This window comes from Pelobates fuscus, chromosome 8 (assembly GCF_036172605.1).
Source record: "Pelobates fuscus isolate aPelFus1 chromosome 8, aPelFus1.pri, whole genome shotgun sequence".
NCBI lineage: Eukaryota > Metazoa > Chordata > Amphibia > Anura > Pelobatidae > Pelobates > Pelobates fuscus.
In genome coordinates, this window is record NC_086324.1 from 136,059,261 (window position 1) to 136,083,200 (window position 23,940).

Sequence of the window (23,940 nt, forward strand, 5' to 3'; positions counted from 1 at the left end):
CCAGAAAGTGTGAGTAATTGCATGTAATGCTCCAAGTAATGGGATAGTGTAATTAAAATATATATGTCAATGAGTCCATTCTAATAACAAAAACATTGTGGGACTCACCATTGTGAAGTGGTAGAGGTTAACAAAGTGAGGGAGTTTAAGCATGCGTGGGATAGGCATAAGGCTCTCCTAGACTTAAGATAAGGCTAGGGACTAATGAAAGTATTTAGAAAATTGGGCAGACTAGATGGGCCGAATGGTTCTTATCTGCCGTCACATTCTATGTTTCTAAGTTTCTATGTTTCTATTGTTAAGATTCAAGAAAAGTCACTGCAATCAAACAGCTAACATCCTGAATATTCTTCTGATGAAAATAAACAAGAGTGATTATTTGATCAGTTATTAACGACACAGAGGATTTGTATACGAATTATTGGATGTTAATAAATGAAAGCATTGGTTACTGACAGGTCACATGGTTTATTTAAGAATATTTTATGTCCCCCTACAATTTCTTGATTGATACATTTTAACTACCCCCTAAACGGCCTAAATCTAAAATAGCTATGGTACCTCATATTCTTAGTTAGAAACTACATTTTCTCCTTTGCTGCCTTTGGTCTAAATCCATATTGTCCATTTAGATTATAAACTCATGGATACAATTTTTAGATAAAGACCATAGCTCTCGTGTATGTCTCATTATATATCCCTCTGTCTTTAACTTAACTTGTGAGCAATGTTTTTTTATTATATAAAGCATTCTAGATAATAGCACTATATAAAAGCTGTTAACTAAATAAAGAAATAAATATTGCTATCTTCCATATTCTTGTGACCACTTGGTAAGGTTATCAGATTCCATTGATTCCAATGTGATGGCATTTGAAGATGACACATAACATTATCTATCATTTGAACTAGAAACTAGGAATACAGTATCATTAATCATCAGAGACTTAGCTTAACGGCTAAAGCAGACGAATAAATCGTCTGATGGTGAACCAGAAAAGACTGCAGACCTTTTGGAGAGATAATGCACGGTAAATATCAGTAAGACCAGGCAGTTTCAAGCGCCGTGAAATGCGATAAAATGCTAAAAGTGGCACTTTGTGCCTACTTCATGAGACATATGAGATCCTGGAGTGTCATGGTTATGAAGGAATGTAGGCAGAGATTAACTTAGAACTGGTCTCAGGATCTGGACAAAGAGTGGACAGCTGTGTTCAGTAGGAAGCCAGGGGTCTGATAACAGCAGGTAAAATACAAGGCTAGGAAGTAAATTAATTGGATGCAGGATTTCGGCAGGCAGGGATAGTGTTGGTAGGCGGTTGACTCAAGCTAGAGGCCCAAGTGTGTCCCTAATGCCCCATGTGATTTAGTCACCTTTTCATTGTTGAACCAGATATTTTTGCAACATTGAGAGAGAAATAACGGCTCCAATTATATAATTTGGGACAGTGCCACTTTAAAAAAAAAAAAAATCTTTATTTAATATATTTGTATATTTCAAATGATGTAATGTTTTTGGATACGCTTTTAGAATATATTTAAAAAAAATATTAAAATATAAAAAAATATATCCCATATGAAAAAAACAATATGTTACAATATTTAGTTTTCTTCGTTTTCAAAATATTAAATCATTTGATGAGCTTATTCAAAAATTAAAAATGAAGGCCCATATTTGGAGTTAATAGAGAATAGTGTAAGGGTATTGCTGTGCTGGGTTTTAATGCAGTGAGTACAGGTTTATTGCTGCATGTTTTTGGGATAATGTTACAGTTGCATAGTTAATATTGCACGTATGGAGTTTATAAATATCGGTTAGTATAATACACTTGATTAATTCAAAGATTTGGTGTCAAAATGTGTTCATTCAATATGTTTGGGTTTGGAGGCAGGACATTATGTAGGGTGAGGTTTTGTAAGGGTTTAAATCAATGAATGTGGGAGGGGGCATGCAATTTACTCTTGAGCTGATGCCCTTAGTCTTTTTGCTACATAGCAATGCCCTCTTGGCAAGGGTTCATCTGGTGCTTGCTAGAATGATTCCAATAGATATCCTATATTAAGGTACACAAACCAAAGTAGCCTCTCAGAACATTTAGAGCATTATTACTAACACTAACACAGTCTTTACTGATACTCAGAAAGTCTTCTAACTTCTATTATATACCCATTTTATTAATTGTCAAAAGTACTTTTAGCCACTACTTTAGCACAGCTAGGTCTATTTTACTGAGGGAATCCTTGTCACCAGATGGTTGGCAACAAAAATGAAATTAATATTGACCAAAATCAGTTATTCTAATGTACACTTTACATTGATCAGATACAATATTAAAGGGACACTATAGTCACCTGAACAACTACAGCTTAATGTAGTTGTTCAGGTATTATCTATAGCTCCCTGCAGGCAATCTAATGTAAACACTGTATTTTCAGAGAAAATACAGTGTTTACATTGATTGATAGGAATACCTCCAGTGGCCGTCACTCAGACGGCCACCAGAGGGACTTCCTATCATGCAGGGCCCTAAAAAGGCCCTGTACACGTCAGACGTATTAAAATACGTCTGACGTGTGCAGGAGAGAGAAGGCACTGTGTGCGCGCCTTCTCTCTCCAGCCTGTCAGCAGAGGAGGGGGGCGGGCAAAGACCGCGAGCTGAGCTGTCAGTCAACGCAGCTCACGGCCGCGCACACCGCGCGCATGCGCGGTAGTGCGCTCAGGACTTCAGAGGGCGGCATGAATGCCGCCCTCTGAAGTATGTGCGCATGTGTGGCGAAGTCGCGCATGCACACAAGGAAGCAATGACGCTTCCAAATGGAAGCGTCTGATTGCTCCCTGCTCGCGCCCGCCTATTTCGTCATTTTGACAAAATAGGGGGCGCAGCTTCACGAGGCTCCCGGCGCTGGAACCAGGTGAGTAAAGAGGCTTGGCTGGAGAGTCCCTTTAAAGCCAATGACTGGTAAAGTGAATAATATTGTTAATATTATTGCAATGGCACCTGTCAAGGGGTGGGGTATATTAGGTAGCAAGTGAACAGTCAGTTCTTGAATTATGTGTCGTTAGCAAGAAAAATGGGCAAGTGAAAAGATCTGAGTGCCTTTGACAAGGGCCAAATAGTGATGGCTAGACAACAGCCTCAGAGCATCTCCAAAATGGCAAGTCTTGTGGAGTGTTTCAAGTATGAGGCAGTACATACCAAAAGTGGTGCAAGGAAGAAAAATGGGGAACCGGCATTAGAGTCATGGGATCCCAAGGCTCATTTCTGCAAATGAGAAGTGAAGGCTAGCCCGTCTGTTCCAAACAAATACAAAAGCTACTGTTGTTAGAAAGGTGTCAGAACACACAGCACATTGCAGTTTGCTGTGTTTTGGGTTGCATAGCTGCAGACCAGTCAGAGTGCCCAGGATAATCACTGTCCACCGCTGAAAGCACCTTCAAGTGAGACATGAGCATTAGAACAAGACTTTGAAGAAATGGAAGAAGGATGTCTAGTCTGATGAATCATGTTTTATTTTAGATCAGGTAGATGGCCAGGTGAGTGTGTGTCGTTTACCTGGGGAAGAGATGTTCTGCTTGGAAACATGGTTCCTGGCATTCATGTGGATGTAACTTTGACATGTATCACCTACCTAGATATTGTTGCAGATCACATACACCTCTTCATGGAAATGGTGTTCCCGGTTGGCAGTGTCTTTTTTCAGCAGGATAATGCACCCTGTCACACTGCAAAAACTGCTCAGGAATGGTTTGAGGACCATGACAAAGAGTTCAAGGTATTACCTTGTCCTCTAAATTCCCCAGATCTCAATACAATTAAGTATCTGTAAGATTTGCTGGGACAACAAATCTACTCTATGGAGGCCCCACCTCGCAACTTGCAAGCCTTAAAGGATGTGCTGCTAATGTTTGATGCTAGACACAACAGGACATGTTCAGAGGTCTTGTGGAATCCATGCCTCAACGCATCAGGGCTCTTTAGGCAGCATGAGGGGACCTACATGATATTAGGCAGGTGTTTTTAATGTTGTGGCTAATCAGTGTATGTGTACTTTAAAGCACTGGTAGGTTACCTTTGGCACTACAGATGTTGTGGACTACATCTCCCCAGATGCTTTGCCAATATTGTGGTTGTAGAAGCATTCTGGGAGATGTAGTCCACAAGTTCAGAAGTGCCCGTGTTGCTTTAAAAGTATTTTTAGCTTAATAATCCTTTAGCTGAAGATTGTCATAATTTACTTAGATTTTACTCTTACTGGAAATTGGTTTAAGAAACTTTTGATGAATATGATAATTTAAAGAACAGAATATTTTATAATAAAATCTACCGACATGCTAGTAACTTATCGTGCAACTCTATTATTTCTACCAGTGCAATTCATTATGTTGAAAGGAAATTCAGCACAGAGTAGTTCAATATTTTATTGTTAATATTCTAGCAAGTCCAGAGAGGGTTTCATATCTGCAATGCATCACTGCTACTATGACCAGGAACATATTGGACAAAATGCAATTCTGTACCTTGCAGTCACTTGCAGCTTATCAATTGACCAATATGTCTCAGCAGAAAAAAAGCTTCGCCCTTCAGGCTTTGTTGCCTGTGTATTTAATCATTTTAATAGGCTAGGCTGTGTTTAAATATTACGACTTGCTTGGCTATGTTTAAATATTACGATTTAATGTTAAACCAACTATTCTTCTAAGTCTCGCGGTGTGAGTGCCGCGGGGAGCGTTGCCACGGTAACCTGTGGCAACGCTCTGACCCCGCGGCTCTCGCGAGACTTACAGTGGGAGCTGACAGGGGAGCTGACCGGCACGGAGGAGAAGGGAGCTGACAGGAGCTGCAGGAAAGGTAAGTTACAGGTCGCTGCCAGCCCCCAACAGGACCGCCGGGCTTGTAATTAGCCCGGCGGTCCTGGTCTGTATTATGGCAATGTAATAATACAGACACTGACTCGAGTATAAGACGAGTGGGGCTTTTTCAGCACAAAAAAATTGCAGAAAAACTCGTCTTATATACGGTATATATTATATGCCTGTGCATCTACTTGTTCTGTTTCTGAGTTCAATTGAGAACTCTTTTTTTCTTTCTTTTTTTAGCTTGTTTCTTGATTACACATTCATCTACCACCTCCAGTGCATTGCCTTTAGGCTACTGCTTATGGTTGGGAAAAAAATATGATCCTACTTGTTTAACTATTGTAAAACTCCTTGATTTTGTTAGCTATGTTTTAGTAGTCATGTCTTATATATCTTATCTTATCTATTTAGATAAGCCAGCTCTCTGACCTTGATATTCCACACCCAAATGTCATCCACCAGTACAATCATATGCACCACCATTACCAGCACACAGTCTGTGTCTGCATCTAGTTGTCTAATGACTGGAGGTTGGACAAGAACTGTTGCCTCTAATTCTCCTTCTAGCAAGAAGAGTCAAGTGGTCATCTCCAGACCATTTTCTGCAAGTCTGCTTAAGATATCTAAATAAACAGCAGAAGGATTATTAGCATCTGCTTAAGCATCAAAACCAGGTGGGCCCAGTAGCATGAAATATGTAGGCTACCTCCTTTAGCAGTGATAATAGTCTCAGTACACCTTTCTAAGCAAAGAGGGAATCTGAACTTGTAGGTGACAGATTGATAAGTATTACTGAGAATTTCACCACTAATTAATCTACTGCCAGATCCACAATCACCATGATTCCTGCTATGTTTTTTTAGAAGAATAAGACTGTGGTCCACCACAGTCCAAGATGTTGCCTTTTCTAAACCCATATAATTCTTAAAAAGAAGTTAAGGAAGAATGAAGGCGCAGTAAGTCCCACTACTACTACTAGCAGCACTACCGCCCCAACAACAGCTGCATTAGTAGAAAGAAAAGAACTCTGGAGTAGCAGCAGCATTGTAGATATTTCCATTGGGCATTTGTCCATTGTGTAGTCAGTGAGAGAAGGGAATTCAAAGAGTGTCCTCAATATCTGCTCTCGGTAGGGCTAAGTAGCCTTTAGTCTGGACCGGGAAGTACTTAACATGCCTAAGAAGACTGTGGATAGAGTAAACCACAAAGGCCAGGCAGCAGTGCAAGTTCCTTCCAAATTCCATTTCAGCAGGCATTTTCACCTAACTCTACTTCAGCTTTATTAGTTCCACCAGCATATACATTTGTCTAAGAGCACTAGGAGACACAATATGATCAGTGTCCTCATTACTCATCTAGCCACCTCCAATACTAGGACGATCAGCACCAGCACTAGTGGTGCCAAAGCTAAAAACTCAAGAAGACTTATTTATCATTAATGGACAACCAGAGGCAGCTACTGTGTCAAACAAAAGTGTAGGATCACATCAACAGCATGTGTGAAGGGCAGTGAAGAGGGTGTGGGAAAGAAATTAGCCAGGAGAGAAGGTGTCTGATGAGGATATGATAAGCGGTGGTGCAGTGGTAGCAACACTGGTGATTACAGGAATGTTGATAGGGGCCTCACCACTGAAACACTCTCTGCATGTTCCTTGTGACCTCCGCACAATGCGAGCACATCTAATAGTGCGCTCGTCCTGTGCTGGACTAGCTTAGTTGCCTAGTTTCCTCAGATGTGGGACACCAGAGCATAAAATCAGGACTGTGGGATGAGAGACTGAAATCTGTAACTTCGCACAAAAACAAGGACTGCTGTAGGGCATGCACAGTGTGTACCCATATGCAAGCACAAAGTGCACAAACATTACATTTTAACATATATTCATGCATACATTTGCAGTCACTACACATACAGATGAGCTTTAAAACAAAATCACACTCATTCTTCTGCACACGTTTATTTATACCTATACGTAGTAATCTGCACACACATTTTTAGAATCCTAATAAACAATTGAAAGAGTGCATGCATGCATGTATTTGTGTGGATTGCATAGATTTGCTTGGGCCTTGGACAACAGAAACCATAAATACATTACTGTATGTATGTGGAATAGGTTATTTATAGCTTTACACACCTCTACTTTTTCTCATTTTACAGCCTTGTCAATGTTTTTAATACTGCACTTTATATATTAATGATAATAAAAAGAAACCTGTCTGCAGTTCTTTTTATGGACTATCATTTATAGTGTTCACATACACATTCAGTTGCAGAGAGTTTGTATTTTTGTCTCTAATTCAAACAAAACATTTTAATAAGGCCCTTAACAAAACATCATATACAGGATCTTCACCTAACATTCAGGTCACATTAGTAAGGATCTGGGCTGAGTGTACAATCATTTGCAATATATTCATAGGAACTGCACTCAATCCACAGAAAGCAGAGGGTGCTAAACTGGACCATGGTCCAGCACAATACCATCAATTGTAGATCCCATAAAATGGAAAAAAGGTCCAGGCATTCCAAGCTTGACAAAGACTCAGCTGTGGGTCAAAACGTTGCTGTGTACCTACTGTTCCAATAAATTTGCCTGATAGGCATATGCCTATCCCATGGCGTGGGATAGGCATAAGGCTATCCTAGACTTAAGATAAGGCCAGGGACTAATTAGAAGTATTTTGAAATATTGGGCAGACTAGATGGGCCGAATGGTTCTTATCTGCCGTCACATTCTATGTTTCTACATTTCTATGTTTCTAAGTTTCTATGAAGCAGTTGGAGTGCATGGACCTCTTTTCTATTTTCTAAGTATAGAATCATGTCACCTTGTGGAGTAGCTGGGTAAGTGGACAATATAGCAATCAACCCTCAGGTGAAGCCCAAAGAAAATGATATCATTTCTCCACTATTTTCCAGAGATTCACTTACAAGAACTAATTAATTAAGCACATTAGAAATCAGAGTCATTTTATGAGATTAGTGGCACAGAGGTGACACCACGCAACTTCCTCCTGGAGCATCCATAGTACTTACCAACAGAACAGGTCAGTTAATATGAGAAGGGGATGGCAAAGCTTACTTGAAAATGTGGAGGAGAGAGGACACATAACACAGAATGGACAGAGAAGCTACAGAGGCTAACCATAATACGTGTATGAGTGTGTACGAGCGTGTGATCTTGTTCAATATGTTTTGGTGTATCTGAATCCTTATACTGATATATCACTGATAAGTAATGTGAAGAGTATGTGTTGTGTAACACCAAGCTATAAAAATATATTTTTCTACCACATAGCAACTAAACAATTTGTTAATACCCCTCAGGCTCTAGATCCACTGTTACGTGACACTTAATGTTTTATGCAATATATTGCATTAACTCAGACTCCCAGCAGAATAGAATGCCAAATAATTAATTCAATAAACAAGTCCTTTCTTAATGTATGTAGGTTGTATGATTAGACTTTTTAATCACCGAGAGAATATTTGGTGTTTAGAAGAAATAATGCAGAAAATTGCATTTGAACCATTAAAGGAACACTTTAACGTTAGTAATGTACAAACATGCATTCCTAACGTTAGAATGTGTTCCTGTCTAATTAGATTCAGGGTCAAAAAGTAAAATAAAGAAGATTAACTTTATTCTCTTGTGTGCTGGTTTCACCTCTCCTTGCTGAGCTCATCATTACAGATGATCTCAGACAATCAAATGCTTCTCCATAGAGAAGCATTGGCAGGCTAGTACACATGTGCCATACAGTCCTATACACACACACACAGACTGCTAAATACATACATACACACTGCTGAATACATAAAGACTGCTGAATATGCACACACATATACTGCATTGAGGGGTGAAGTGTATGTGTTAGTGTGTAAGAGTGTGGAGAGTGTGTGGAGTGCTGTGTGTAAGGAGTGTGTGTGTGTGAGAGGGGTGCTGCGTGTGTGGGGGGTAGGGGTGTTGTGTGTGGGGGGGGTAGGGGTGCTGTGTGTGGGGGGGTAGGGGTGCTGTGTGTGGTGGGGTAGGGGTGCTGTGTGTGGGAGGGTAGGGGTGCAGTGTGTGGGAGGGTAGGGGTGCTGTGTGTGGGATGGTAGGGGAGCTGTGTGTGGGGGTAGGGGTGCTGTGTGTGGGGTTAGGGGTGCTGTGTGTGGAGGTAGGGGTGCTGTGTGTGGGGGTAGGGGTGTTGTGTGTGGGAGGGTAGGGGGTGCTGTGTGTGGGGGTAGGGGTGCTGTGTGTGGGGGTAGGGGTGCTGTGTGTGGAGGTAGGGGTGCTGTGTGTGGGGGTAGGGGTGCTATGTGTGTCTGCCAGGAAGGGAGTAGTGACTGCCTGAGTGACAACAACTAGTAATGTACAAACATGCATTCCTAACGTTAGAATGTGTTCCTGTCTAATTAGATTCAGGGTCAAAAAGTAAAATAAAGAAGATAACTTTATTCTCTTGTGTGCTGGTTTCACCTCTCCTTGCTGAGCTCATCATTACAGATGATCTCAGACAATCAAATGCTTCTCCATAGAGAAGCATTGGCAGGCTAGTACACATGTGCCACACAGTCCTATACACACACACAGACTGCTAAATACATACACACACTGCTGAATACATAAAGACTGCTGAATATGCACACACATATACTGCATTGAGGTGTGAAGTGTATGTGTTAGTGTGTAAGAGTGTGGAGAGTGTGTGGAGTGCTGTGTGTAAGGAGTGTGTGTGTGTGTGAGAGGGGTGCTGCGTGTGTGGGGGGTAGGGGTGTTGTGTGTGGGGGGGGGTAGGGGTGCTGTGTGTGGGGGGTAGGGGTGCTGTGTGTGGGGGTAGGGGTGCTGTGAGTGGGGGGTAGGGGTGCTGTGTGTGTGGGGTAGGGGTGCTGTGTGTGTGGGGTTAGGGGTGCTGTGTGTGTGGGGTTAGGGGTGCTGTGTGTGGGGGGGTAGGGGTGCTGTGTGTGGGGCGGTAGGGGTGCTGTGTGTGGGGGGTAGGGGTGCTGTGTGTGGAGGTAGGGGTGCTGTGTGTGGAGGTAGGGGTGCTGTGTGTGGAGGTAGGGGTTCTGTGTGTGGTGGGGTAGGGGTGCTGTGTGTGGGGGTAGGGGTGCTGTGTGTGGGGGTAGGGGTGCTGTGTGTGTGGGGTTAGGGGTGCGTGTGTGGGGGGTAGGGGTGCTGTGTGTGGGGGGGTAGGGGTGCTGTGTGTGGGGGAGTAGGGGTGCTGTGTGTGGGGGGTAGGGGTGCTGTGTGTGGGGGTAGGGGTGCTATGTGTGGAGGTAGGGGTGCTGTGTGTGGGGGGTAGGGGTGCTGTGTGTGGTGGGGTAGGGGTGCTGTGTGGGGGGGGTAGGGGTGCTGTGTGTGGAGGTAGGGGTGCTGTGTGTGGGGGTAGGGGTGCTATGTGTGGAGGTAGGGGTGCTGTGTGTGGGGGGTAGGGGTGCTGTGTGTGGTGGGGTAGGGGTGCTGTGTGTGGGGGGTAGGGATGCTGTGTGTGGGGTGTAGGGGTGCTGTGTGTGGTGGGGTAGGGGTGCTGTGTGTGGGGGTAGGGGTGCTGTGTGTGGGGGTAGGGGTGCTGTGTGTGTGGGGGTAGGGGTGCTGTGTGGGGGGGGGTAGGGGTGCTGTGTGTGTGGGGGTAGGGGTGCTGTGTGTGGGGGGTAGGGGTGCTGTGTGTGGGGGTAGGGGTGCTGTGTGTGGGGGGTAGTGGTGCTGTGTGTGGAGGTAAGGGTGCTGTGTGTGGGGGTAGGGGTGCTGTGTGTGGGGGGGTAGGGGTGCTGTGTGTGGGGGGTAGGGGTGCTGTGTTTGGGGGTAGGGGTGCTGTGTTTGGGGGTAGGGGTGCTGTGTGTGGGGCGGTAGGGGTGCTGTGTGTGGGGGGTAGGGGTGCTGTGTGTGAGGGAGTAGGGGTGCTGTGTGTGGGGTGGTAGGGGTGCTGTGTGTGGGGGTAGGGGTGCTGTGTATGGGGGGTAGGGGTGCTTTGTGTGGGGGTAGGGGTGCTGTGTGTGGAGGTAGGGGTGCTGTGTGTGGGGGTAGGGGTGCTAAGTGTGTCTGCCAGGAAGGGAGTAGTGACTGTCTGAGTGACAACAACTAGAAGTGGCTTTAGGGACAAATGTAATTTTTTCTCAGAAAATACATTGTTTACAATTGTCAGACAGCAGGGACAGGCTATTTGCACCATTTAGCTGCAGTGGTTATAGTGCTTAGAGGGTCACCTTAAAACCTAGTACGGTGGATTTTTACTAAAATTAATTTTCAAAGATGTCATATGAGTGACACATGCCATAGGCATTAGGGGCAGATAAGTTCTGACTTTGTTCCATTAAAACAGATCTCTCCCATGGAAAGTGCTTAATGAGAATCGATTTCCAGAATGTCATAATAAAGTGTCACTAAATAACTTCAACATTTTCATACAGAATGTTGACTGTTTATTACCTTGTATCCTACTCAATACATTTATTACAATATTATAAATCTGCTGAATATTCTTTTCTATGATGGTGTGCTAGAGCAATTACTGAAAATAGGAATGCATCTGTTACAAAAAAAGCAAAAAAAAACATTTTTTAAACAACTTCTAGGGCAGTGATGGCGAACCTTTTGAGCCCGAGTGCCCAAATCGCAATACATGCCACCGTTTTTTTCCCCAAAGTGACAACACGGCAATTAAACCTGAATACTGAGGTTTAAGTTTAGAAAAAACAACTCGTACAGTTTTCCGAACTAGTTAACATCTTTTGTTTTAAAAGAAGAACACAACAACAGAGAGTGCAATGATACAAATTTTATAATGGTATAAATAGATAAAATTAAGCTTATATTTATTAGTATCTCCAACAAATGCAATACATACACACAGACTGCTGAATACATACACACATCGACTGCTTAATACATTCACACACCGGCTGCTAAATACACTCACACCGACACACAGACTGACTGCTAAATACACACACACAGACTGCTAAATACATACACACAGTCCGCTAAATACACACACAAAAACATACACACAGTCCGCTGAATACACACACACACTGCTGAATACACACAAACTGCTGAATACATACACACACTGCTGAATATGCACACACATATACTGCATTGAGGGGTGAAGTGTATGTGTTTGTGTGTAAGAGTGTGGAGTGTGTGTCGAGTGCTGTGTGTAAGGGGTGTGTGTGTGTGTGTGTGTGTGTGTGTGTGTGAGAGGGGTGCTGTGTGGGGGGGGCAGGGGTGCAGTGTGTGGGGGTTAGGGGTGCTGTGTGGCGGGGTTAGGGGTGCTGTGTGTGGAGGTAGGGGTGCTGTGTGTGGAGGTAGGGGTGCTATGTGTAGGGGTAGGGATGCTAAGTGTGTCTGGGGAGTAGGGATGCTGTGTGTGTGGGGGTGGTAGGGGTGCTGTTTGTGGGTAGAGTTGCTGTGTGTGGGGGGTAGGGGTGCTGTGTGGGGATAAGGGTGCTGTGTGTGGGGGGGTAGAGGTGCTCTGTGTGAGGGGAGGTTGAAAAAAAAAGTATATTAAATCAGTATCCCTGCCTCCCATCCTCTTACCTTTGGTGAAGGGGGCAGGGACACAGCCATCCCTGGTGGTCCGGTGGTGGTAAGTATCTAGGACAGGTCCTGCAGCTCTCCTCTCCTTCTGCGCGCAGAATGCTAGGTGGAGCGTTGCCATGGTAACACACAGCAATGCTCCACACAGTTTGCTTGCGGGAGGACAGGGGAGCTGCTTCCGAGATCCCTCCCCCTGCTTCCTGTCCTCCCGACAAGAAAGCAGAGTAGGCACCTGCCGTTTTGGCATTAATGGCGAACCCACAGAGAGGGCCCGGCGTGCCATAGGTTCGCCATCACTAGGGTTTTGCAACGTCAATATATTTTATTTTAGAACTTCACAAATGTGCAAAATGTTTTAGTTTTTTTGTTAATTATTCTTTACATGCCCTAACATGGAATATTTATTATTCCAGCACAGGGGTGCCCAAAAGGTTGGTGACCAAATGTTGTAGAACTACAACTTCCATGATGCGTTATATGCCTCTAGGCCTTTAGTGTATAACAAAGCATCACGGAAACTGTAGTTTTAAAACATCTGGGGATCTATCTTTTGGGCACCCTAGTAGAAATGTATTTGTTAATATGATTTAAATGGAAACTGAGTGAGATCCTGTTAACACAGAAAAAAACTTATGCTAGGAAAAATGCAAATGAATAAAACCACAGGCTTACATTAACGTAGATAAAATACTAGCTTTAGCTGGATCTAAACTGGTTGTTCTTCCATCACCTATATGGCATACTGCTGGGCCTGGATATGTGCAAGCTCATACTTGAATAATTCTCCTGTGCATTTTAAAGGACCATTCTGGGCACCATAACAACTTCATTGCTTTTAAGTTGTTATGGTGCCAGGAGGTCCTGGCACCATAGTACTGTTTTACCGTAAGGGGTTAGACTATTTATGATCAATTTATCCCCAAACTTTTCAAGATGGCACCCGATTACTCTGACCATGAACTCTCTTTGTTGAAGCTTCCTGAATAAACCCTCCCAGCCTATCACTCGCTCTCCATTCAGAAAACTGTGTGAAAAAAGATACATTTAAACAGGTTACTTTCTGGTTACATTTTGACTAGTGGAGGCCACTAGAGGACGCTTCCGCTTCCGCCTCTCACTCATTAAGTAATGCTTTCCTATGGGCGGGTTTGAATGCGCGCGCACCTCTGGCCGTGCATGCGCATTCAGCTCCACTCGGGAGCTGACGTCGGCGGGGGAGGAGAGGTCACCAGCGCCGTGGGAGGAGGGCCCCGAGGGAGGAGGGCCCAAGGGAGAGGGGCTCTTCAAGACCCTATAGTGCCAGGAAAACGGGTTAGTTTTCCTGGCACTATAAGATCCCTTTAATATTATACTTTGAGAGCTTGCTCACTGGCTGAAAGCATCAACTGAGAACTCTTAGTCAATGAGCAAACACTGTAACACTGTACCACTGTATCAATGCAGAGAGCTTCCGGTTTTCCTAAAGGAGTTGACCAGCATCTAGCAGAATGCAGGTTTGCAAAATGTTTAACTATTTACCCTGGGAGAGCATCATGGCACTCCTGGTACCATAACCAGTATAGTGTGGTGTAGTGGTTATGGTGCTTGGAGTGTTGCTTTGAGATGTGTGCCCAGTGATCCTCTATACTTATACACAGTGAACCAAAAATGCATTTTTCTGGGTTAATATCCCATTGTAACCCAGATTCAATAGAACAACACACAACCTGGAGAAAACGAGAATGTACAGGCTTGTAAGAAAAGAAAAAATATTCAGGATTCTAAAATGAATACATTATTCTACATAATCTGACTCAGCCCAGAGATTGTTATTTTGTTAGAGAATGTCTGCATTTATTAGAACAAGTCTTTATTTTTCTTATCTCATCATTAGCAACTGTTCAGGTTTAGGTGAACTTCAGCCTCTGTTTGTGAAATAATCAATGCATAGAGGTAAAGTAGCCTACAATGGCAACACTGCAAGCCTGATAGATTTGGACTTGAGATGAGATTGGTTCAATTGCTGCTGTAGTGGATCTCTGCAAACCTTAACAAGGTTGGTGAGTTTTTTTCTGTATTCATCTCCATAATCATTCACAGAGCATGGAGGCAGAAAATTGAACACAGCACAAAGTGAGAAGCAGTTTTTTTTTTGTCTTTTAATCTTTTTGTAATGAGTATTGGGAATATTCAGAAATATGACATGTTAACATATTAATGTACATTCTTGTGTGAAAGCAACAATGTTGTGAAAATTGGATGTCTTCCACATCAAATAAATCAACCACTGCAGTTCTAACTTAAATCCATCAATTCACTAGTAATACTTTTCAGTAGGGTAATGGGCATTCCCAGTTATTTATTTGCAAATTGGATCACCACACACATCAAGATATCCAGTTTTGTCAAGCACACAGTCAGATATGTGAGACAGTGATTTAGAACTTTAGATATTAACAAGATATTAAAATTAATTATATCATATAGAGACATCCTCTTTGCAGCATAGTGACCGGCAACTTGCCCAAAGAGCTTACAGTCTATGACCTTGCCTCTTAGATTCTTATCTTGTAAAATCTATAAACATGCACAGCTCATCTGCTTATAGTGAAAACTGTCACACTAGTGTTAATACCACAAGGAAACCCACACATTTAATATTAAGGTGTGTGTGCCCACACTTTCTACACACACTTACTTATATATCTATATAATAAAATATACACACAGCAGACACATTTTTTTTTTTTATCTCAGAATCTGACACAGAATATTCCATATCTTGTACATTTACATTGATAAGGACTTTGTGTGAGGTGCACTTACCTGGCAATCCTAAGCAAAGCAGCACACTATAATAAATAACTGGTACATATCCCAACCCACATCCATTCTTCAGAGACAGAAGGGAACTGTTGTATATGTGATTATGCTCCATTTACTTGCTTTTTCTCGGCTGCTGGAATCCTATTTCTTCAAAGCATAAATGCAAGGAATAGAAAGATTCTGGTCCCTCTCTCGGCAAAGATGTGCATCCAGCAAGAGGCTTTGTCCTTCAGACTCAGAGCATCCTGCATCCCAGGACTCCCTCCACCTGCTGCTGCTACTGCTGCTGTAGCTGTTGTAATAATTAAGAGAAAGTGTGACTGCTTCCACTGCTTGCTACATGGTTTACTCGATGGAGAAAAGGGCTGGCTGAGCGCACCACCTTATAAGCTCACATGTGGATGAGTGAGCAGTTCCTTGCAATTCAGAGGGACTGGAGCTCTTCAAAGGGAGAGAGACCGGTGATTGTGCTCTATACAGAGGAGTGAAGGGGATTATACATGCTCTCTCTACATCACTTTTCAAAAAGGATGGTTAAATGGGTGACAGAGGATAACCCACTGAGTCCCCTCCCCCAACATTTTCTAGAGACAAAGAAATATCAGGGTTTTAGGTGATTAATACACATAACATTATGCTTTAACACACACACTCACACACACACACACACACAAACACTCTCTCTCTCTCTCTCTCTCTCTCTCTCTCTCTCTCTTCTAGACTTTTTATCTCATTCTATTTTACTATTTTTCTAATTTATTTTGCACATTTCCCAAAGTTCCTATGTATGTATAATTATTCTCTTCATCTTCTAAATATTTACTCCATTTTCCAAGTCAGTTTCTTTTTCCAACTTAATAGATTCCAATAATAATTATACCAGCAAATCTCTTTTGCTGGTTACCCATCTTTCCCGTTGGGCTGTTGACAATCACGTTTTACCGGTATGAACTGTCTATGTTTCCTTAATGCATCAGTACAACCACCAACAATAAGGGGATACAATGTACAGTATACAGTGTTGCATAATTAATAACTTCAAATATATTTGTATTAAAATCTAATGTTACAATATCTCGTAGGCATTGGAGTAGGACAAAACAGACAAAATTATGTCATTTGTAAATACAATTGTCCGTACTAAATGACAATTATCTTTTAGGTAAAAAAACAGTATACCAGGTTTTTCTCGTTAAGGCTACTGGGTGCCATGGTTCCCAGTGGGTAAATCCAATATGCTTCTCTTCTAAGCAATAATGTGTCTCTATCCTCTCCTCTCGGGGATTGGGGGACATGATCAATCCACATAAACCGCAACATCGGTAGAGTATGGCCATTTTCCAAGAAGTGCCTAGCAACTGATGTACTGGTACTACCTGAATTCAAGGCTGATCGTATTGCAGATCTGTGTCCGCCATGCCTTCTCGAAGATCATTGGAGGTCTTCCCAATGTAGGTTAGTCCACATGGACACATAATACGATAGACCATATGGGCTGTGGCACAAGTAATACGATATCTAGTTCGGTACGTTTCTCCCGTACGGGGATGGTAAAAGAGTTTTCCAGTTATCATAGAGTTACACGCTGCGCAATTTAAGCAGCAAAATTGAATTAAACTATATTGGTCTGTATGTACCAAATAGTCCTGAAGGTTTTTTCCTTTACGGTAACTCATAACTGGATCTTTATGGAAACCTTCTGGCAATGAGGGGTCCTTTTTCAACAAGTTCCAATTGTTATCAATAAGAGAGGACACTTTTTTAGACTGGGTGTGGAATGATACAGGAAAGATGAATCGATCAGTGACTTTGTTGCATGTAGATTGCTCTGAAATCAATTGATATGCCTTCTACAAGGACCCCAGAGTGCTCTCATCTATTTTATTGTGACTCGAGATTGCACCAGGGAATATACAAGACCGGGAATCCAGAGTGCAGCGCCCGTTGATACATGCATATACATGTATGTACCCACGATGTATGTATCTGCCTTAATCTGGAATAAAAATCAAGATCTGTTTGTTATATTATTTCTTATTTACCTCTTATTTTATCTCTCGTTTATATCCTTCTTACCGTCTCACCGCTAGTCCTGTATTCCTAAAATTCAGCTATTCTCTTTAATTTCTCCTTGTCTCACTTCTAAATTTTTCTTATGTATCATTGAAGTCATTAGCATTATAATATTTTGGCTTTCTTTCTTATAAACATGCCAGCCTACTTGCTCAAGTACCACTATATTATCCCCTCAGAAACATATTACTATATTCCAGGTTTCTCAGTCACTTATTAAGGCTTGATCAATGTCACACACCTATTTATCATATGATCACATTTGCCCACCTACCAACATTTCATCATCATTTAAACTTAACTCAGTCTCACCATGTCTTCTATTACCTTACCTAAGCATTCCTGTCATGCAAATGTAAATGAACAACTAAATACTATTTAAATAAATAGTAGGTTAAGTAATAGTTCCTTCATCTATATATGGTGCAAATAATTTCAGAAACTAATGTAGTATTGTAAAAAAAATAATAATCTGTATATATAAAAAATATAATTATAATTTAGAACTATTTATTGATAGATGCATTATTTTGTCTTTTTATAAACTACATTTGTATATGGTAATGGAAGAAGATAAAAAATGTTAGACCCATTATAACCATTTTACAATATATTCAGATACAATATATAAAGAGTTTGTCTATAAATAAAGTTAAAGATAATTTACACCCCGGTGGAGCATCGTAAGGCCATTGAATACCTACGTCTTGGAAAAGGAAGTGACAAGATGCGATGTGACTTAGCATGGTTACCAAGGAAACGTATATCTCTTTTTAGTGGTTTATTAAAGAGGTTGCTATGGTGAGCGTACAGTTCCCATAACACTGGAACTACTTTCAAAGAAAATGTTGAACTTGGAAGGAAGATTCAAATGTAGTTTAGACCTTCCCAAAAGTATAGATAAAGTAACACTGAGACGTGTTCTGTGAAAGAGTGATACATAATACACATATAATCATTGCAGGAACTACTCGTTAATGCAAAAGGCAGCTCATATTTCAATACCCTATACTACATGGCAAGTAATAGAATTTGTACATTGTATACGTGGTTGGATTACCTATCAATAAAGCAATCTTGGGCAGATGTCTAGGGCCCAGGGAAACGTTTGGGGCATGGTCAGAAGCCCAAGTACATGTTTCTCCGAAAATAAGACCGGACCTTATATTAATTTTAGTCACAAAAAACACACTAGGGCTTATTTTCAGGGTAGGGCTTATTTATTTACGGTACCGGTATGTACATTGAACCCCCCCTTCAATTAATCCACCCCCCTCTAATTAATCCACCCCCTCTAATTAATTCACCCCCTCTCTAATTAATCCACCCCCTTTAATTAATCCACCCCCTCTAATTAATCCACTCCCTCTAATTAATCCACCCCCCTCTAATTAATCCACCCCCCTTTAATAAATCCACCCCCTCTCTAATTAATCCACCCCCCTTTAATTAATCCACCCCCTCTAATTAATCCACCCCCTCTCTAATTAATCCACCCCCCTTTAATTAATCCACCCCTCTAATTAATCCACTCCCTCTAATTAATCCACCCCCCCTCTAATTAATCCACCCCCCTTTAATAAATCCACCCCCTCAAATTAATCCACCCCCTCTAATTAATCCACCCCCCTTTAATTAATCCACCCCCTTTAATTAATCCACCCCCCTTTAATAAATCCACCCCCTTTAATAAATCCACCCCCCCTCTAATTAATCCAGCCCCCTTTAATTAATTCACCCCCCTTTAATTAATTCACCGCTTCCTTTAATTAATTAACCCCCCCTTTAATTAATTCACCACCCCCTTTAATTAATTCAGTCCCAGACATAAAATATCCACTCACATTTCAAAGATGCCTTCCTTGCCCGCCGAGTCCGACCACTGGGTGCCTCACCGCCCGGAAATGGATCCTTCCGCTGAAGATCCGTGAAGGCAGACTGACGGCGCTGCGCGCGTCGTCATCACGTTGCGCGATGCTGCGGCCCGCAACGCTCCTCCCCCTCCTCCTCATAGAAGAAGGAAGTCCCGCCGGGCCGCAAAGGTGCAATGCCTAGGTCTTATTTCCGGGGTAGGGCTTATATTGCAGCCCACCCCGAAAATTCAGCTAGGGCTTATTTTCGGGGTAGGGTGTATTTTCGGGGAAACACGGTAACCATTGTATAAGAAGAAGTGATGGGTCCCCTCCTGCATTGTACCCAAACTTCTCCCGGATAAAGATCATCAGAATCTAACGTGACGTGTGAAAGTAGACTGCAATTGTTTATCAATCTATGAAAATTAAAGAATTTTTGGAATTGCAGTCCACTAACAGTTGGAGTACTAAGACTTTAATGTGTTTGTGTGCTTTTTATTTTTTTGGTCCAAACGACCCAGTGTAAAATAATTAAACTAAATCCATGAGACTATAGGATGCAAATACAGGGCATAAATGACAGGATGAATCATAAACTGGTACCAGTGATGCCTTAATCCAGCTCTAGTCATTCCACATTATGCCTGACACCATACAGTGAAGAGGGCCCCAATCTAAGAGAAGAGCTGGGAGGGACATACATATTTTGTCAATTGTCACAATTTTAAATTCATCTCTTTCCTAATAATGATATAAAAAAGAAAACCATGGTTGATATCACAATTATGTTTCCCTAGCTCTTCTCCTGATATGTAACCATCCTGAGAAGGGTTGAATAGGTGGCAGACCGGCACATGTATATCTTGGTGCTACCCTTAAATTAAAGGAGCTCTATCCTCAACCCTAAAACAACTAACTCTGGCCCTAAACCATAATCTACACTTAAAAGCATTAATCTTTTTTTATCTAAATCTAAAAAATCCATATTGCTCAAGTGTTTACTATGGCAAAGTAATGCTCTTGAATAAATTAATATATATTCCTTATGATAATTATGGTCCAGAATCCCTCAAAATAAGTATATATATATATATATATATATATATATATATATATATATATATATATATATATACCACTTAGGGACCACTAAGGGACACTGTGGGGAGATAAAAGAGCACTAAGGGACACTGTGGGGGGACAAGAGACCACTAAGGGACACTGGGGGGTGGAGGAGAGACCACTAAGGGACACTGGGGGGAGACCACTAAGGGACACTGGGGGGAGACCACTAAGGGACACTAAGGGGGGATAGACCACTAAGGGAAAGATGGGGGGAGGCCACTAACGGACACTGGGGGCTAGGAGAGACCACTGAGAGACACTGGGGGGGGGGGGGAGACCACTAAGGGCAAGATGGGGGGGGTGAGACCACTAAGGGCAAGATGGGGGGGGGGGAGACCACTAAAGGGATACTGGGGTGGGGTGGAGGAGACCACTAAGGTATAAGGGGAGAAGTGGAGTTTAGACCACTAAGGAATGGGGGAAGTGGAAGAGAACATTAAGGAATGGGGGGAGTGTAAGACACAAAGAGAGGCTGAGGAAGGGTGATGAGAAGCACAGAAGGGCTGGTAGGGAAGACAGAGACACACAAAGGGGCTCAGGAGAGAGACACAGCATCTCATGTGAGGGAGGCACACAGAGGGGCCTGGAGCTGGGAAGACACAAAGGGGCTCGGGGGAGTAAGACATGCAAAGGAGTTGGGAGGATGTAGGAGACATACAAAGAGGACACACACAAGGGTATTGTAAGAGATACACTAAAGGGGAGTGCAAGACACAAAACTTAATATATACAAAAAAATTATATTAACAACATAAAAATAATAATAAAAATAAAGAGCTGCTCCCCTCTCAGCCCCTATCCTGCCCAACAAACCCTCTCTTCCACACTACACACATACACAATGCACCCTTACACATACACAGAAACACACATGCACAGAATGCATCCCTACACTCACACAGAAACACACCATGCTGCCAATACACAAACAGAAACACACAATGCATCCATTACACACACATTGCATCCCTTACACACACAATGCATACCTCACAAACAAACACACACACACACTGCTTCTCTTAATGCATTACTTACACACATGCAATGCACCCCCTACAGACACACACACTGCATTACATTACATACACAGAAACACACCTTGCATCCCTTACACATACAAACACAGATTCACACAATGCGTTCCAGATTCATTCACACACACACACACACACACACACACACACACACACACACACAAACAAACAAACACACACTGCATCCCCTATACACACTCACTACATCCCTTACACAAACTGGTATCCCTATACATTCCATTCCATAAAAACACACACACATTACATCCTCTACAATAACACATCCCCTACACACATACACTCCACTCCATGTGAGCGAACTCATGGGTGGGCCTTGTATGCATCAGGCTCATGGGCAGGCCTTGTAGGCATATTCACGGTCAGGCCCTGGGGTCCCAGACCGTGGTCTATGTAAGGGGCCCCAAAAAATGGAGCGGTTTGCTTTTCGTTGTTTTTGTGAGCACTGCATCCAGTGGAGCCAGGCTGCAGCCTGAGCCCATCATCATCTTCTTTTCCTTGTCTGGTGGTAAGTAGGCAATCCAGTATATTATTAGTGGCACTAATCCCTAATTTACCTCACAATAAAGGGACACTATAGTCCCCAGAACCACTACAGCTTAATGTAGTGGTTCTGATGTCTATAGCCTGTCCCTGCAGGCCTTTTAGTGTAAACACACTGCCTTTTCAGAGAAAATACACTGTGTGCAGCACTGGCATTGGCTCATATGGCTGATCATATGGGTGGGGCATTGTGATGGGGGGGTGGCACATTTTTGTTTGCCGAGAGCGACAGAAATCTGTGCACCGGCCCTGTATCTATCTATCTAGCTATCGATCTATCTATCTAGCTATCGATCTATCCAGTGCCGGCGCTTCCTATAGGTGACTTAGACAGTCGCCTAGGGTGCACCGGCCTGGGGGGGGGGGGCGCAAGATTGGAGTGACCCGACAGGAGGAAAGCACACTGCACTCATTGTGGCGTGGCCGGGTGGCATGGACCACAGCTTCCTCTACCAGGCCGTACTGAAAGGAAGTGCTCTCTCAGTGAGGTACAGGAAACAGAAGCTCCTGTACCGCGGTCCGTGCTGCCCGGCCACGCTACAAAGAGGTAGGAGGCACAACAGGGAAGTGATGGGAGATGGCACTAAGGGACACGGGGGGGGGGGGGAGAGACCATGTGCCATGTGCAAATATATCCAAATTCTGTAACTCTGACTCAATGAATCACGTAACAACCGAAACAGACAATGAACAGCGTGGTTAGTTTAGTTTTTGATCTGAAGTTCCACCCATGTCGCCCTCCAAAAAGATGATTGTTGTTAGGGAATAGCCACTAAAAAATCAATCAATCAAATACATAAATAATAATGAAATAATCCAGGGACCAAGCATCTAGACTTAACGCTTAAAATATGCAACTAAATGCTCAAAAGTAACCAAACACTCAAAATCTGAGTACTGACCAAATGTGACCTGAATCTCTCTCTCTATATATACATATAAATACTATATATATTTTTTGCAGTATAGTTTTAGGCTCATTTTTGCTCCCTTTTGGTGTCTGAATTATTTGCATGGATGAAAGCTGAAAAGATCACATGGATGAAATACGGCCTTCCAATTAAATTTTTTTGGGACTGAATCTAAATTTCTGCCATACACACGTTTAATCATTATTGTGATATTGTGATTGCTTTCTGTGTACTCGTTTTAGTCTATGTACAGTAAATATATGCATAAATGTAGGACTTTAATTAATGACAATACTTGATGAGGAACTACAAGCTATAGTGAAGCACACCCCTCTATTTAATCTCTGAGTTATTTAAATTAATGGAGTTCTAGTATTCATCTCCTACAAAGGAGGAAGAAAAAAAGCTTTGATGAGTATTGATGAAATATCAAGGTCACAAAACTGCAAGGGATAAATTATCCTAATTAGTCACACTGGTTTCATCTGCGATTCTTTGGGAAATAGGCATGGAAGCACAACGGCGAGGAAACGTTCTACATGTCATCAGTAGGAACATACCGTGAGTTTCCACATGGCTTAATCCACTTTTAAAAAATTGAACTGGAATTGCTCTGTATTAATAACAACTACATATCTCTAAATACAGTTTTAAGAACTGAACACGTGGAGTCCAATTTCAGTAATTGTGGTAGATGTCAGTAAAGCTAAGGTAGTTCAAGAAGGTTCTGGACTGTATAAGTCTTGTATGATTAAAGGAACACTTAAAGCACCAACACCACTGCATACTGCTATAGTGGTTATTGTGGCTGGAGCGCCCTAGCAGTCCATCAATGTCTATAGTCAAAGCTTTTTTTTTTTTTAAACAAATGTATTGCGGGGTTAGCTCAGTGGAGCTAATGGAACCTCCATGCAGGCTTTAGAGTAGTCCAAATAGCCAAGCTGTTCCTAAATGGTTTGACTCATTTCCCCATAGGGAGGGGATGCCAGGGCTCTTCTGCTATTATAACAACCACAGTGGCTGTAGTAGTTAAAGGGACACTATAGTCACCAGAACAACTACAGCTTATTGTATTTGTTCTGATGAGTATAATCATTCCCTTAAGGCTTTTTGCAGTAAACACTGTATTTTCAGAGAAAATGCAGTGTTTACATTACAGCCTAGGGATACCTCCAGTGGCCACTCCTCAGA

At 42.3% G+C, this 23,940-nt stretch overlaps 1 protein-coding gene across 1 annotated transcript in view; it reads right to left on the reverse strand.

Annotated features, from left to right (window-relative positions):
- Positions 1 to 15,301, reverse strand: part of GPR139 (G protein-coupled receptor 139) — an 81,361-nt gene extending 66,060 nt beyond the window's left edge. The window contains exon 1 of the mRNA XM_063428860.1: positions 15,190 to 15,301. Within this exon, the coding sequence (XP_063284930.1) occupies positions 15,190 to 15,301 (112 nt within the window). The remainder of the gene's footprint in view (positions 1 to 15,189) is intronic.
- Positions 15,302 to 23,940: the final 8,639 nt, after the last annotated feature.